At 38.7% G+C, this 16339-nt stretch overlaps 1 protein-coding gene across 5 annotated transcripts in view; it reads left to right on the top strand.

The window, feature by feature from the left end:
* slc27a4 (solute carrier family 27 member 4) overlaps positions 1–16339 on the top strand; it is a 33013-nt gene that overhangs the window by 4924 nt on the left and 11750 nt on the right. For 2 of the 5 annotated variants that reach the window (XM_082541230.1, XM_082541229.1), the window contains exons 2-10: positions 1572–1663; positions 5227–5388; positions 7020–7230; positions 7333–7516; positions 8924–9082; positions 10005–10074; positions 10257–10348; positions 11561–11670; positions 13335–13544. In XM_082541230.1, coding sequence (XP_082397356.1) covers positions 1629–1663; positions 5227–5388; positions 7020–7230; positions 7333–7516; positions 8924–9082; positions 10005–10074; positions 10257–10348; positions 11561–11670; positions 13335–13544 — 1233 coding nt within the window. In that variant the 5' untranslated portion in view covers positions 1572–1628. Of the gene's footprint in view, positions 1–1571; positions 1664–3438; positions 3850–4179; positions 4471–5226; positions 5389–7019; positions 7231–7332; positions 7517–8923; positions 9083–10004; positions 10075–10256; positions 10349–11560; positions 11671–13334; positions 13545–16339 lie in introns of those variants that run through there. The other 3 variants (XM_082541231.1, XM_082541233.1, XM_082541232.1) reach the window with 3 other exon arrangements.

Genomic DNA, 16339 nt, shown 5'->3' with positions numbered 1-16339 from the left:
TCTCCACTGAGCCCTGAGGGGTGTACTGTGAAGCACAAATGAGTTAGCGAGTTGTAACAAGCCTAAAGCCATAAAGGTGGCTCTCTTTTACCGCGTTAGGTCACCATAGTAACTAAACACATAACCTGATTCAGAGTTATATTCCATTTAAAATCTGCTGTAGGCACCACATCTCAACTGATTCTTTCAAGACAACATGCTCCAAATTTGATTTTAGATTCTCTGCTTAAGGAATATGTTTATACTGTACTAATACCTCCAAAGGAAGCCTGCAGTAAAGTCACACAGCAAAGTTACAGCAGTGCAACATGCGCTGCATGGTCACAGGAATTTGCATGCATTCAATTGGTGATGTAGAAAATGTTTACATGTTTTATGCTTGAACCTAATCTTCTACCAAGTCTGTTTTACACTGCTGGAATTACAGGAAATACGCACAACATAGGTCAGATAATATATCACTCTACTTGTAGGCTAGTTATCAAGGAGAATATCAACTAAGGAAAATCAACTTCACTGTGACCAGCTAAAATCTAAAGTGGTTTCCACAACTTCTTCATCGTGTTATGGGATTGTGTCTGACATAAATGCGTTGTTGTCGTTGTTTTAAATGGATCCGTTTTGATGTTGTAATGTGGAGTGTTCATGTAAAAAGTAAATGGTAAAAGGTGTAGTAACATTTTGTCTCCTAGCATTGTTACCTATCACTCTTCTACTTTTACAGCTTTTTCTTTATAGACCTCTGTCTGCTGTTCTCCTGTCCCGTTGAAATAGGCGGCACTGAACTGATCCTTAAAAAGAAAAGTCAGCTGACATATCAGAGCTTGGCTATGTTGAGCTTGCTTTGTAGCACACGACTGTGGTGTCAACATCACACAGGTGGTCTTAGATTATATAAAGAGGCAGAAACACCTGAGACTGAAAGAACTATGCATAGTGCTCCAAGGTCACTGTAGTAACCTAAATGCCATGTGTATTGACTGATTCTGTTTTAAAGACAAAAAAAGAATAGTGAGGCCAAATGTTGATTGTACTTTTTTATTCCACTTTGCATAGTTTAATTTATCTACCTGAAAGCATTCTCACTTCATTTTTACTAACAAAACACTTTGAAACAATATTAATAGGTAATTTATTAAAAAGTATTTGCAGGTTTTTTTGCCGTGTGTGTGTTTTCATTTTTTGACTGTTGGATAAACAGATTCGTACTGACCTTGGCAGTTAGGGCATATAAAAAGTCTAATATTTGTTAGTTGCCTTTCTTTGCCAAGCACTTATCTATCAGGCTGGACCCGACATAATTCAGCATAGTTTGATTCTGTAGAATACTAACGACCCCAAGATTCAGCTAGCGGGGCTAAGTAACTGGAAATCTTTAAAATATTGGTAATAAAACACAATGTAGATTATCAATATCCTTTAAATACTTCTGTTCATACCCCTTTTACCAAGTGCAAGCCTCGTCTTTAGCCTGATTAATTATTCGGTGCTGTACTCTTGGCCTGTTCAGTGTTTTGTGGTTTGTTTGAAATGTAGGCTAGAGGGAGTTGACCCTGTAACCTGTCTTGCAGCTGCTCTGAGAGGGACCACCACACGAGATCTCTACGCTCACTTTGGTTTGGAACTGGATGACTGAACAAAAAGAGAAAATGAAAATAAAATGGTGAGGACGGTTCTTCTGACAAAGAAAACTGCAGGAAAAAAAAGTTAAAGACCACAAACTTATTAATAGATTTGATGTCCCCTTTTTTCTTGGTTAACAATTTTGATAATGAAAGGACACTGGGATTTTTCCATTATGCTGGCATGGTATTTAAAATAGTCTAGCTATTCAAACCTTTCAGTGGGTTCATTCCAGTCTTTCAAGATCTGTCTGTGTGTACAAGGATGTAAATGCTGCTGAGGGTTAATTTAAATGTTTGAGCTTACCTAAATAGAACTAAAGTAAAGGCCTGTCTGTACTGGCTACTCAAATGGCAGTCGTTTTCTAACTTTGCTTGTTTGGTTTGTTATTTACAGAAAAGATAAGAATACTGGAGTGTTAAACTGTACTACCAGTAAGTGACATGAATTTAATAAATGAGATGCTTAAATATCACAATTTATAAAGATACACCGTCTTTTTGTTTCAATTCACATCCTTCACCTAATTTAAGAAAGGGTACTGGGCAACTTTCACAGATATTTATAGTTTCCTGTCTGTCAGCACTTGAACTTCTGAAAAACAAAAGCTCTGGTGGACTTGATGTACCGAAAAAAAGCATAGCATGCATAATACAATCTAAGAATCAGTGATAAGTGTCATCTGCTATCAAGAGTTTGACAACGCCTGTGATACTCTCATTAACTTGATTGGCATCTGTATCTGCTTGTGAAACTGAATGGAAATCTATCACTGGCAGGTCGAAGCTGGTCAAATTTTCTTGCCCTGATAATTGCATCTCTTTATCATTCAGCTAAGATCTCAAACACTAGTGTGTATGGGATAGCAGTATGATAATTGTGTTGTAAAACTTATCACCTTTTTGTGACTCCTTGGTATTACCACAGATCGAGTCCACTATTTGACCCAAGGTTACACTTAACATGTTTTTTGCAAGAATTTCCAAACAAGTCTCTCCTTGTCAGATCTCTCCGGGACCACTGGGAGCGCGTCCTTTGTTGACCTGCACCAGTGGCTCTCAACGGCCTGCTATCGTAGACTTTTTGTAATCCACCCTGGTTATGCAGTGCAATTCAAGAGATGTCACGTTGCTAGTATAAGCACTGTGTAAAATGTCAACGTCCTTGTGTTCTGTAAATGTAGACAACAGGACATTTCTTGGCTTGAAGTTGCAGCAGTCCGTAAAGCAAAAACAATTATTCACAATTATTCATGAGCCAACATGTAGTATAGAAATTGTTTGGTGCCAAAGTTTTATTGCAACACTTGAGAGCAGTTCTGTCTGGCTCAGCAGTCGTACATTTAAGAATGTATGTGACATCTACGAGGAGTTCAAATAACTTAATGTTATTTTCAATCAACCTAGCCTTTGTACTGAAAAATGGCAAGTTACAGATGTTATAGTAGATCCGAGTCCTCTCTGGAACACAGGACGGGTTAATCCTGTCGCTATTGTTCGAAAACCTGCCCTTCCTAATTCCACAGTCCTCCGGGAGCTCCTGTGTTGACATACATAGGCTTAAAGAAAATTTCTAGCAGGTCGCAGCAGAGTAATGAGTGAATGGCATAAAGAGGCGTACTCATTTTGCATCAGGGCCTTGTCACAACCACGTTGAAACTGCTGCGCGTGCTGGCCTCGTTAACTGAGCTTGCTGGGCCACACCGCATTTCCTGAACCGCAAACACCCGCCTCCTGCTGGATGTGACGTAGAAAAAGATGTACATTCATGTTCTTGATTGGCTGTTGCACCCGTCCGTCAACTCTTATTCCCGATTCACTGATTTGACGCTGACGGCAGTGGGCGGGCGCAAGTAAGAAAATTATAAGGTCATTTGAATTACGCCTGCTAGTGAGCTTATCGGCTACAATGAAGCCAGTGATAATATTGATGATTATGACAATGAACGGATGATGATCGTGGGATCAAAGTCGACGGAGACTGCCAGGCGATTTCGAAGAAGGAGCAGCGGGTCGTTGTGATATTAACAAAGGGGGGGATCCCAGTGCTTGTGTCAGCCCGTGTGCGTTTCTCTGTCAAGCCGACCGAGCGGCGGTGAAGAGCGGAGGGAGGGAGAGAGTGGGGGGGCGACCAGGCTAGCCTGTAAGCCGATCAAGGTGGAATTGCACACAACGACTTTCACGTTTGGGATTTCTGCGTACCTGCATGCTGTGAAGGAGGTGCAAGGTATGTAAACGGAAATGGGTCCCTGCCTCAGCCCAGATCGATCGGCGTGGTGTTTGAGGGACCGGCCCGTTTATTATTCGCCAGAAGAAAGGAGAGAGGAGCAGCGGCGGCTCGTCATCTCCTTGTCAGCGATTAACCCGCTGACGGGACTCGGGGTGTCCGATGTTTACATTTGAGACGGCCATTTGTCCCCGACAAGCAAACCGTGCGATTACACCATATGCCTCATCTTCATCTCCTGAAAGAAGCTGCTCATGGTGTCACGCTGTCCGCTTCCTTTAAGCCGATGCGCACAATACGCTGCGCATCCTGTTTCCCTGGCGCGCCTGTTACCATGATAACCTATATCAGTTTGATGATTTTGGCCAACGTCGTTGCAATAAAAAAGGCTTCGTCTGAAATGCACATGGCATGGTTAGTGAGGCGTAACCTTGCCAACAGTGGGTTGAGCCTTCCCCCTGTCGTTGCCACAGCCTCTACCGCAATGCTACGCGCCATGAAAATTTCCGGGTTCGGCATCAGCGAATGATGAAGCTCTTTTCTTACCGGGAAGTGGCCACCTCTCCCCTTAATGCATCTCTTTCCCTCGAACCCATCACGTCGATCTGTTTGAGGTTCAGGGTAATGTAATCGTCCACACAGAGCTCTCCTCTGTGCTTGTTTATATTTTAGCAGTGGAGTTATTGAATTTTCATGATGGAGCTAACATCATCACAATTACAGCCAGATGTATGGAGGCATTGAGGGGGTTATAAAATGGCCTTTTGATGATGATGAACTGAAATCAATCATCTCTATATGTATTGTGCTTAAAGGCTATTTAAAAAATAACAAACATGGGTGTGAAGATATCATTTACTGTTTAGGCTTATCTTCCTGGCTGTATCAGGTGGCAACTGGGAAACTGTGTCAGCATGTGCTGTCTGCTGTCACTTTAGACTGTTTGCTGTGAATTCAGAACAGAGCCTTTAGGCTTCTTTTTGTTTTCTCCTTCAAGCAAGAAGAGAAAATTTAAGGGTTCCACCCAGCTTAACACATTTTATAAATGTTTTACAATCTCATCTGTAATCATGAATACCCAGAGGTCACCCAAGACTCTAAATTTCCGCTATTTCAAATGGTAACCCTTCACCGCAACTTCAGTCTACCAGAGCTGACTCAGTGGATTGAAATGGACTGCAGATATGTAAACAAAACCATAGACCATAACATTGTTAAGGTGTTGAGTTCTAAGGAAGTGGATTCAAAAATTCTGTTTGCTCATATAACGTGCACGTAACCTTTCAGTCATTTGGCCTGAAATGTTTGTGATCAGTAGATACAGAGGGGGCTGGCAGACCCTTCTGTATCTATTTATATGTGTTTGCATTCTTTCAGGATGATGCGTCTAGCATGCTGCACTGCCCTGCTTTTTGTGTTGAGGCTGCTGGTGGGCTTGCCCTGGTACCAGGTTCTTCCAGCCATCCTGATCTTCTATCTGGGAAGTGGAGGATGGAACTTCCTGGATATCTTTGCCAAAACAGTTGGCAGAGACTTACAGTAAGCATTGGAATTATGTTTGTTTGCTAAATGCAAAATCATAAAATTGGACCATAGATGCATTATGTCTTCCAAATCATTTGGCATGAGCTATGTCACTTTTAACTGTGACCCAGTGGCCAATTTCCTGTAGTTTTGGCTCTGAAATTCAGACAGAGTTAAATGTGACCTCAATAGTCACACAGTGCTAAATCTGCAAAAACAGGAGAAATCCATGCAAGTTGTTTCACAGTTGCAGATAAATTCTCATCTTCACCACATAATTGTCACGAACAAGGGTTAGTTCCTAAGCCCTTGTTAAGAGCTGGCTAGATATTCCTTCTGTACCTGTTTCTAAACACGCAATCTCAAATATTTAAGACAAAAGGTCCAGAGGACAGAGAGAAGGGTAGGAGCAAATGTTTTAAGTGGCATACCTAAAGCCAGTATTTACAAGTGGAAACTGGCATTGTAGTTGGTTTGAGGTTAACTTCCTTTTTTCCTCAATAGCTGCAGTAATCTTAAAACAGGAAATTGTAAATTATCTCTTTAGGGGAACAGCGACACAATAATCTACCCATTAGGGATTACTGCCATTCAGGGACCCATTATATACAAAGGTCACCCAGTTTTCTCATGATTAGAGAACGAAATATTACTGTTTGTCCTCCTTTTCTGTTAAATTGTCATAGAAAATGTGCTAGCCACATCTAATGTTTAGTCTTGTTTATACATTTTATTATCTTTGCTTCTGGCATCTGCTTGATTAGAATTATGACGTTAAGTTGTATTATTGATCAATTGTATTATTGTCTAAAGTGTCAAGGTTAGAAAGACTCTGTACAGCATTGGATCTTAACGAATCATATATTTCACACAGTGACTCACGAGCTGTTGATGAGGCATTTTTGTGTGACAAAGCTCAGGTATATACATTGTAAGAGTCACTAAGGCATTAGAAATAAATAGGCTATAGTTTTATAATGGGTACTGTTCTTAAGCAATAGATCCGTATGAGTAAGAAAAGGCATGACAAAAGAAAGTAATTAGCCTCAACTAGCTGTGCAACAATAAATGCTTATCTAGACCATCATGAAATAACTCTCTTATGTAATGATAAGCATATTGTCGCTACCTCACTCTAGCCAAGAAGTACTTTGGCTTATTGTTTTTTTTATGACATTTCTGTAATTATTCACTGCTCAGGAGATTGACCACTACCTTTGTACCACAAATGTAAAGTGCTGAGAATTGCCATTCATGCATAATTTGACCTTGTGGGCCTCCAAGCCATATCTGTTGAAATATTTTATGCTTTGTAATGTGGTTTGGATACAGTTCGCAATACATTCAAGTACAGCTTCTTTAAAAGGTGGTTTATGTATTTTTGCAAAAGGGAATTTGGTGGATCGTTAGACAAATGTTTGTTGCCAAAAGACAGGATACATCAAGTTGTCTTTGTTCATTTCTCAGATCTATTGATACATGGTGTGGATTTAAGCAGATGAGCTGCAAATGTTAATGCTAATGTTTTTTTTTTTTAAAAAGTGCAAAAAAATAACAGCAAATTATGAACAGTGAAATGGCTAATGTTGCTGGGAATCATTAAGTTATTTGTTCTCTTACAGTAATGTTTTCTTTTGCTCCTTCAGTGCAGCCAGTGTTTTACTGCGGGTGAAACTGAACGTCAGGCGCCACCTCAGAGAGAAGAACACTATTCCCAAGATCTTTGCTGAAACGGTGCACCGTCATGGGGACAAAACAGCGCTCATCTTCGAGGGCACTGGGGAGAGATGGACTTTCCGACAGTTGGATGAATACTCCAACAGAGTGGCTAACCTACTATTGGAAAGAGGCTTTAAGGTAGATGTACAACACAATAAAGCTTCATTAAAAGCAATTAAGCAAAAGCAAATCTTTTTAAAGTTATATTACTGTCTTTTTTGTTTTTGTTTCTGTCATTAGGAAGGTGATGTGGTGGCCCTTTTCATGGAGAACAGATCGCAGTACGTGGGCATATGGTTGGGCATGGCTAAAATTGGAGTAGAAGCGGCTCTCATCAACTTCAATTTAAGACTAGATGCTTTGGTCCACTGTGTCACCATCTCCAATGCCAAGGCTGTGATCTTTGGTTCAGAGCTAACTGATGGTAAGAGCAAAGAGGGCAGATGAAAGTTGGATAGATTCGAAAGTTAGACGAGAAAGCTGAGGCATAACAGTCTGTACAGCATCGTCATATGCTGATGAATGCTGTTCTGGTTCCTGTGCAATAAGAGAGGTGAGTGGTGAGGGGAGACAGCCACAGAGGTCATAAAGACAAATGGGTTTTGGAGGAGGTGTTTCTTCAGTATCAGCCAGTAAAGCTTTAAATGACTGATAAACACAAAGAAGGGATAAGGTAATGAGGGAGGGACTGCCACTAGTCTGCAGTGTCCAAGGTCTGAGCTCTGCAGAGAAATGTGTTGCATGATAGGAGGCAGATAAAAGGCAGAACCACTGTGACATAGACACGTCTGATAGTACAGTGTTCAGGTCAAATCAACTGAGGGTTATGGTTTTTGTTAGGGGCTAGATCAAACCATTACACACTGTTTTAAAATCATGTTGGTTTTTATACATCATCATTGAAACAAATATATTGTTTCAATTAAATTAATTACAGCACCTAAAAAAGTAAATTGTGCATATTCCACCTAGGTTACACCAGCCTTGACATTATATCTGAAATACTGTCAAATAGATAAAACAAATGAAAAAGTCATTTTCACTTGCCAGTAAGATTAGGATTGTAGTGAGTATTAAGTTAAATGCCATGTCATCATATTTGTGTGTTTTGTATGTTTGACATTGCGTGAATTAACTCTCATTTTGCTCACTCTACAAACCTGCAAACATGCCTTTGTATTACCTGAGCTTGAACTCTCATTATCTAAAACTGCCACAGCTCGGTAGGATGGTCAAGTATTATTTGTAGATGTAATTCACTCTCCTCTTGGTGCCTTCTTGGGTCCCTGCCCAATATGGAAAGCCCTGATCTCAACAGCTATAAAGAGTGAATGATTTTTGAGCTGGTCACTCTGAGATCGAGGGAATAGGCTCTGTACTGGGTAATGGATTTTTAGTGTGTTTTATGCCTTTAAGTAATTGGAAACACAGCTCTTTTACAGAATAGGTCAAAATTCAAGCTACTAGCTTTAGTGCCTAGGCATGACATAAGGCCTTTGGATCTTTTTTTCCCCTCAGGTGAAATACGAGAGCCGTTTCGATTTGTTGTTTCCCTTTTTTGCCTGATTCACTTCCTTTTACATATATATATTTTTTGTGACACTGTACCTCAATATGCTTTCTCTATAAACATTTCAAGTTATTTTAACCTTTAACCATTTGTATATATTGTATTTTACACCACTCTCTATACTCTTTGTTTTGTCACTGATTAAAGTTTGCAAAGGATGCAAGCTTTCTTGTATTTAAATGTTGAACAATGTGCAGCTGTCTTGTGATAAGGATACGTGACATGTATTTGATGTATTTGAATTTGTTTCTGTTCTCACAGCTGTGTCTGAAGTCCATAGTTCAATGGGGAAGGCAGTGCAGATGTTTTGCTCTGGAGACTGGGATCCCAAACGAGTCCCACAGGGAACAGAGTGCCTCGAGCCCCTGGTGGCTGGTGCCCCTTCTCATCTACCCCCTCGGCCAGATCGCAGCTTCGTAGGTAAAAGCACCGTGTCCATGAGATCTTACAACCATTCAGGATCTGGAATTTTTCTTTTTTTGGTTTAAAGTGATATCTTCTTGCAGGTTAAGGAAAATGTCACTGAACAATGCTGAATAATGATTTTTCTGGTTATCAGTCATAAAATTATGAAAAAATCCTAGCACCAACTCTAACTAAAACAACATACCAATTTCAGAAAACTATTTGTTTGCATTTTTGTCTCTCTAGCTGCACTGACTACTTGGCAGGTGTCGAGTAATATTTTTGGATCCAAGGAATGAGTCACAGTCATGTGAAATCAAATTTCTAAACTTATATTGACACAAAAAAAACAACTTCCACTGAAGCGAATTGTCAAGAATGTCACTTTTTTCTGTTTGATATATTTCTTACCACAAAAAAGACACACCCTTTTAACTATTTCTTCACATAATGCACTATATGTTCATTAAATGAAGAATTTGTGTAATTAATGATATGATGGGCACAGGCAAATAAGAGTTATACCTATCATTAATCATCTCCCTTTGTTTTATTTTGATAGATTTAGGGATTTACTGATGACTTGTCACGAGGCAACTAAAAGTATTGCCTTTTTAAGACGGTGCAAAAGGGAAAACAAATGGAATCCACAATGTTCACAATCAAGTCATGTCATACTGCTTTTTTCTGTCTCCATGCTTCAGTTCTGTAACTTAAAAAAGGACTTTATAATTAAAACTGTGAATATTCCTGTAAATAGAAATGAAAGGTGAGTATTTACCCTCCTGCAAAACTAATCAAAAGTGAGGACTCAGCAGTAAATTAAAAGTAAACATTTAAACTACGCATACATGTATAAGTATAAGCACTCAAGCACATGATAAACCCACTCATACCAGATTCTGCTATTGTCTTACTCTCTCTGTGCTGTTTTCAGATCGCCTGTTCTACATCTACACATCAGGAACCACTGGGATGCCTAAAGCAGCTATTGTTGTGCACAGCAGGTAGGAAGGAGGCAAACAGACACACAGGAATGCAGCTGTTCTCTTTGTTGATCCATGTAGTTTTCATCTAAAGAACAAGCAGTGTTGTTAAAAAGTGAGAGGAATAAATAAAACTAAATGCTTTTGTATTTGCTCATTTGACTTTTTTCTCTTTTTGTTCGTCACCCCGCCCTGGTGTTCAGGTACTATCGCATGGCAGCTTTGGTGTATTATGGCTTTAGGATGACATCAGACGATGTATTGTATGATTGCCTTCCACTTTACCACTCTGCAGGTATGTCTGTTAAAAGAACATAAAAAGGTAGGAGGTGTTTTAATCTACGAATGAGTTGGAGTGTTTCCTCCAAAGTTTGATTAATACATTATTCAGAAAATCGTTGCTTTTTTCTTGGTTTAAACAAAACTGTGTCAGTAAAGACCTCCAAAAAGGAAGAAACTCATTCACCACCTGTAATCGTTTAAAACAGCTGATAAGAGGAATGTTTTAAGACCATAAACATATAAAAGAGAACAAACCCCAACAAATATTTTCATTTAATCATCCCAAAATAATGAAATATAAATAAATGTAAGAAATTGATGTTCTACAAAAGGCAACCACATGGCGAGATCCTAAATGAACAAATGTGAGCAAAACTAAATTTAAGAGCCAATAATATTACTGCTAGTTTGAGGACTGAGGTGTTTGATCAAAATAGTTTTGCTGTAATCCAGCGGAAAATGTGAGAGGAGTCAATACCAAATACTATGCTGCATCTCTGTTTATTTGCTTTTAAGTACATTAAAAGTGGAAAATATTTTGTATGTAATGTTTCCATCAGTTGTTAGTGGGATACTTCTTAATAGCAAGCACCCACTTTACAGTATTATTTGCGCTGTTTGTGCTCTTGACCATGAAATCAAAATGTTACGATGCTTTTATTTTTTTTAAGTGTTAAAGTTAAAAAAAAAAAATTTAAAAAGGTAATTTCAGCAAATTGCTAGGTGATTGCAAAACAACATGACTATGATGATTGTAATATCATGTATACGGAGGTCATTTTAACCTGTTGCTAGGTGGTTGCTAGGCAACATGACAACATCTTAATGAAATAAAATCTGATAAGAACCTTCAGGCGGTGCCAAGCTTCAAGTTTGGTTCATCACCCTGTGATTGTGTGGGAGGACTTGGTGGATAATAAAAACAAACATAGATGTAAATTTTGTCTATTACAGTAAGATACTAATTATAACTCTTCAAACTTGGAGAGACTTCACTGGTTCATGTTTTCTTACTACAATGTTGTGTTGTAATTTTTGCAGATAGAAAGATTAATTATAAAAGGCCAGTTTGCAAATGCTAATATGTCAACCGTCTCTAACTCTTAGCTATCATTGTTCAGTTTTCTGGAACGTAGATAGCGATATCTACGTTCATCTGATAATTGCTTTGGTTTAAACAGTTTTTGCTTAATTTTATTTTTATTTTTTATTTTTTTGTCTAAAGGAAACATTGTGGGAGTTGGCCAGTGCCTAATACATGGCATGACTGTAGTCATCAGAAAAAAGTTCTCTGCCTCACGGTTCTGGGATGACTGTGTCAAATATAACTGCACGGTAAGCATGTTGCACAGTCAGGTGAAAAACAAACTGCACCCTCTTTCACTTCTAAAGTTTTGTATACCACAAAATAATTTTTAAAAATCTGTTCCTTTCAAAGTCTTATCATTATGTAGATGCAACCTGAGATGAATAACAACGCAGGACACATTGACACATCACCATGTCATTATTTATTTAACAGAAACTTAGCTAAAATGCAAAAGGTTAGTTTAAAAACTAACCATGATTCAGTAGCTTGTAGAACCACCTTTAACAGCAATAACTTTAAAGTAATCGTTTTCTGTATGACTTTATTAGTTTCCCACATTGTTCTGAAAGAATTTTGGCTCACTCTTGTTCACAGCGTTACTTTAGTTCATTGAGGTTTGCAGGCATTCGTGTACGGCTCTGTTATGGTCGTACCACAGCATTTCAGTCAGGTTGAACCAGTTTTGGCAAAGCATTAGCTTTCAGACATTTAGTCTCATATTTGACTCTAAAATACTTTGCTTTACAGAAGAGTTCATGACTGAGTCAGTGACTGCAAGGTGCTCAGGTCCCGTGGCTGCAAAACAAGCCAACATCTCGTCATCCCTTAAAAATTAATGTGAGGTGTTTGTCGCTGTGGCATTATGGCCAAACACTGGAGACATGATGGTCTCATCTGTTTAAAGCACACTGGTCAAGAAGTTTTGATGATTTTTCAGAAGCAACATTGCAAAACTAAACCGTGTTGCTATATTCTTTACAGGGAGAAAAGACTTTTTCCTGGCAATGTTTCCAAACAAGCCATACGGCGCAGTCTTTTTCGAAATGCACTGTCATGACCTTTAATATTTCACATGCTAACCAAGGCTTGTAGAGTCTGAGATGTAGCTCTTTGGTTTTTTGCAGTTACTTTGAGCATTCACAGTCTGACCTTTGAGTGAATTTGCTGGAACATCCACTCCTGGAAAGATTGGCAAATGTCATGAATGTCTTCCACTATAATCTTTCTTACTTTATAATGATTGACTGAAAACTATTTAGAAATAGCCTTATAACCATTCCCAGGTTGATATGTGGGTAACGATTGCTTCTCTAAGATCATTTTTCATGTCTTTCCTCCTTGACTTTGTGTTAAGACATACCTGAATGCTCCAGACCAGGAAAATATTAAAACTTCTACTTTTATAGAGGTGCTCAAACTTGGTGATGACCAGTTCATCAAGTGCATTTGATTAGCAGCACTCAGCTGCTTCTTACATAAGGGCGTACTTAGTTTTTCACAGCACTGCTTAGTTTTTTGTTACATAAAGTTAAACGGTAATGAGTTGATGACCATCTGATGTTTTATTTAATAAATGAAGCTAATATGAAGATTTGCTTAGGACAAGAAGATTTTCTATTGTTATCTCCTGCTACATGAAGCCTTAAAACTGAAACAGGGTGTCCCTGTCACAGATTTGATTTATTAGGTACAACACAGCGGCACATTACAATCTCCTTTTTGAGAATATGTCTCTATATCATGTCATTTTCAGTAAAAATCCTTTAAAGATTTAATATTATCCCCGTAGCTCTTTCAATTCTTTGTCCAACCACTGTATGCTTGCTGTAAAGCCATTAAGCAGTCTTTTTTTTTTTTTTTTTTAACTTTTGTCTCATTACTGATTGTTTTTATTCCCATTGTCCTCCAGATTGTGCAGTACATTGGAGAAATCTGCCGGTATCTATTGAACCAGCCAGTTCGTGACACAGAGCGACAGCACCGTGTGCGCATGGCACTGGGCAACGGCCTGCGTCAGTCCATATGGGAGGAATTCATGAACCGCTTCAACATTTCACAGATTGCAGAGTTTTATGGAGCCACAGAGTGCAATTGCAGTCTGGGCAACTTTGATAACAAGGTAGGAACATGTCTCCCAAAAAAACTGGTGATGTTGAACTGGCAAAATTTTATTTCATTATGAATCCAAATGTTTAAAATGGCATCACTGTGGTAAAGTATTGTCTTTTAGAATCCCAAAGACTGCTTAATCAATCAAGTTGCATAAATTAAAAAAAATAATTCAGAGGTTTTTGTTTTCATTAATCCTCTAAGGTCACAATATTAAACATAACAGCACCTTGTAAGCTGCTGTAATACAGATAGGTCTATATATAATTGGACACTGACACAAGCTTTGTTATTTTTATCTGTTTACTAATAGATATTCAAATTATCGTTAGTTATAGTTATAGACTCCCAGCTTTCGTTTGAGGGTATCCACATTTCCACATAGCCACTGTCTTTTTAAAGGGACCAAAAGTAACTGGACAATTGACTGAAAGGCTAGTTCATTGGCAGGTGTGGGCCAATGAAATAGTATTTGTTATGTCATTATCGATTAAGCAGATAAAACGCTTGGAGTTGATTTGAGGTGTGGTGATTCCATTAGGGAGATTTTGCTGTGAACATACAGCATGTGGTCAAAGGTGCTCTCCATGCAAGCCTTCTGTAAGTGGCAAAAACAGAAAAAACACATCGGAGAAATTGCTGCAATATTAGAAATAGCAAAATCTACAGTTTGATACATCCTGAGAAATAATTCACTGGTGAACTCAACAATGCAAAAAAGACCTGGACACACACACAAGACAGAATCATTTCCATGGTGAAAAGAAATCCCTTCACAACAGCAAACCAAGTGAACAACACTCTCCAGGAGGTAGGCATATCAATATCCAAGTCATAAATGGAAGACTGCATGAAAGTAAATACAGAGTAGAGCTGGGCGATAGAACGATAACGATATGTATCGCGATATAACTTTTACTCGATAGAGAAATTAAGCTATCGCGATAGACCTCGCCGCTCTTGTCCTCAAAAAAAAAAAAAAAAAAAAAAGGTCAGCCAATCCAAATTAAGTAGCGCAGAGCCGAACCAATCACAGCCACAGCGTCACGTCGCGTGACTTGTTACGTACAGCACAAGTGCCAAGCCGCACGTGTGTTTGTTTGGGAAGCAGCCAGCGGGTAATGGAGCCAGCGCGTAATGGAGGAAATGAGTGTGCCGACTAGAAAAATCAACCGAGCGTGACCGAAGAGAAAACAGATGATGGTTCCAATGCCGGAGAGATTGTCGAACGGAAGAGCCATAGAAGTTCCGTAGTGTGAAGGTATTTCGGCTATTTCAAGTCTGACAAAAAACAGAGTAGCGTGCACTGTAAATTGTGCCGAAAGCAAGTCTGGAAATACAATAAACTGGTGCATGCGTCACACTGTGCACCACGTTATTGTTTCGGTGAAATTAACTTCTACAAAAAAAAAAGAAAAAAAGAAAAAAAAGAAATTAACTTCTACAATACTGTTACTGTTAATTCTACTCTCTGCAGTGTTTAAATGCTTACATATACACACAGTTACTGTCCCTCCACACATACGACTCGGTTCTGCTTCTATGCCCCAGCTTTGTTTACTTTTTCCCGAGGCTTCTAGACTTCTGATTGGCCAATATTTCTGCACGGTTAGGAATCTAGCGCCACCTGCTGCTTTGGCATGTTCATAGCAGCGTTTTCCTTCATTTCTGCCTTTATGTGTGGACGGGATTATTTTTTTAAAACGAAAACGGAAAATCTCCGTTTTCAAAAATACCCGTGTACGTGTGGACGTAGCCTCAGTCTCTGACTGGAAGCGCTAATTCGTCATTCGGCTTTTGTCAGACTAAAGTAACTGTTAAAACTGTTTGAAAAGCTAAGCTATACAACAAGGAGAGATTGAGAATTTCCTTTTAGTTCTCAGTTTATTTGATATTGACAAAAGTTAGTCAGTTTTGTCTGATCTTCTGTAAAACAAACTAAGATTTATTTTTAGAATTAATATTTTGTTTCTAAGTGGAATTGACAATTTAGTCTGTTTCGTTTGTTCTGTTTTGAAACTTAAACGCTTTAGCGGCTGCCTTTTGTGTAGTTTGCAATATTTGCCTTTATTTATCTGAAAAAGTCTCATGTTCCTTAAGTACATCTACCCTGTTGAACTTATTATGGGAAATAAATATTTAAATAAAAACAAGCTGCTGATTATTTCACATTTTACTTGTGAGCAACGGCACATTTAAATCTTACAAATATAGTTATTTGGCTTATATCGTGATAGATATCGTTATCGCCTGAAATGAAAAAAACATATCATGATATGAAAAAATCTCATATCGCCCAGCTCTAATACAGAGGATTCACTACAAGGTGCAAGCCACTCTTAAACCTCAAGAATAGATTGGACTTTGCTAAAAAATTAAATAAAAAATCTTTTTTTTAAAAACTAGCGGAGTTCTGGAAAAATATTTTTTGGAAGGATGAAACCAAGATCAACCTCTACCAGAACGATGGCAAAAAGAAAGTATGGAGAAGGCCTGGAACAGCTCGTGATCCAAAGCAACCACATCGTCTGTAAAACACAGCGGAGGCAGTGTGATGGCTTGGGTGTGCATGGCTGCCAGTGGCACTGGGACACTAGTGTTTAGTGATGATGTGACACAGGACAGAAGCAGCCAAATGAATTCTGCTCAAATCCCGCTAAATGCACTAAAATTGATTGGGTGGTGTTTCATAATAGGGCTGAACGATTATGGAAAATAATCTAATTGCGATTTTTTTGCCCCAATATTGCGATTGCGATGCGATATGCGATTATTTTTTAAGGTCTTTGTCTTCTGTATTATTAA

The sequence above is a fragment of the Aulonocara stuartgranti genome, assembly GCF_965226115.1.
Source record: "Aulonocara stuartgranti genome assembly, chromosome: 7".
Lineage (NCBI taxonomy): Eukaryota > Metazoa > Chordata > Actinopteri > Cichliformes > Cichlidae > Aulonocara > Aulonocara stuartgranti.
This window is presented reverse-complemented; position numbering and strand designations above follow the sequence as displayed.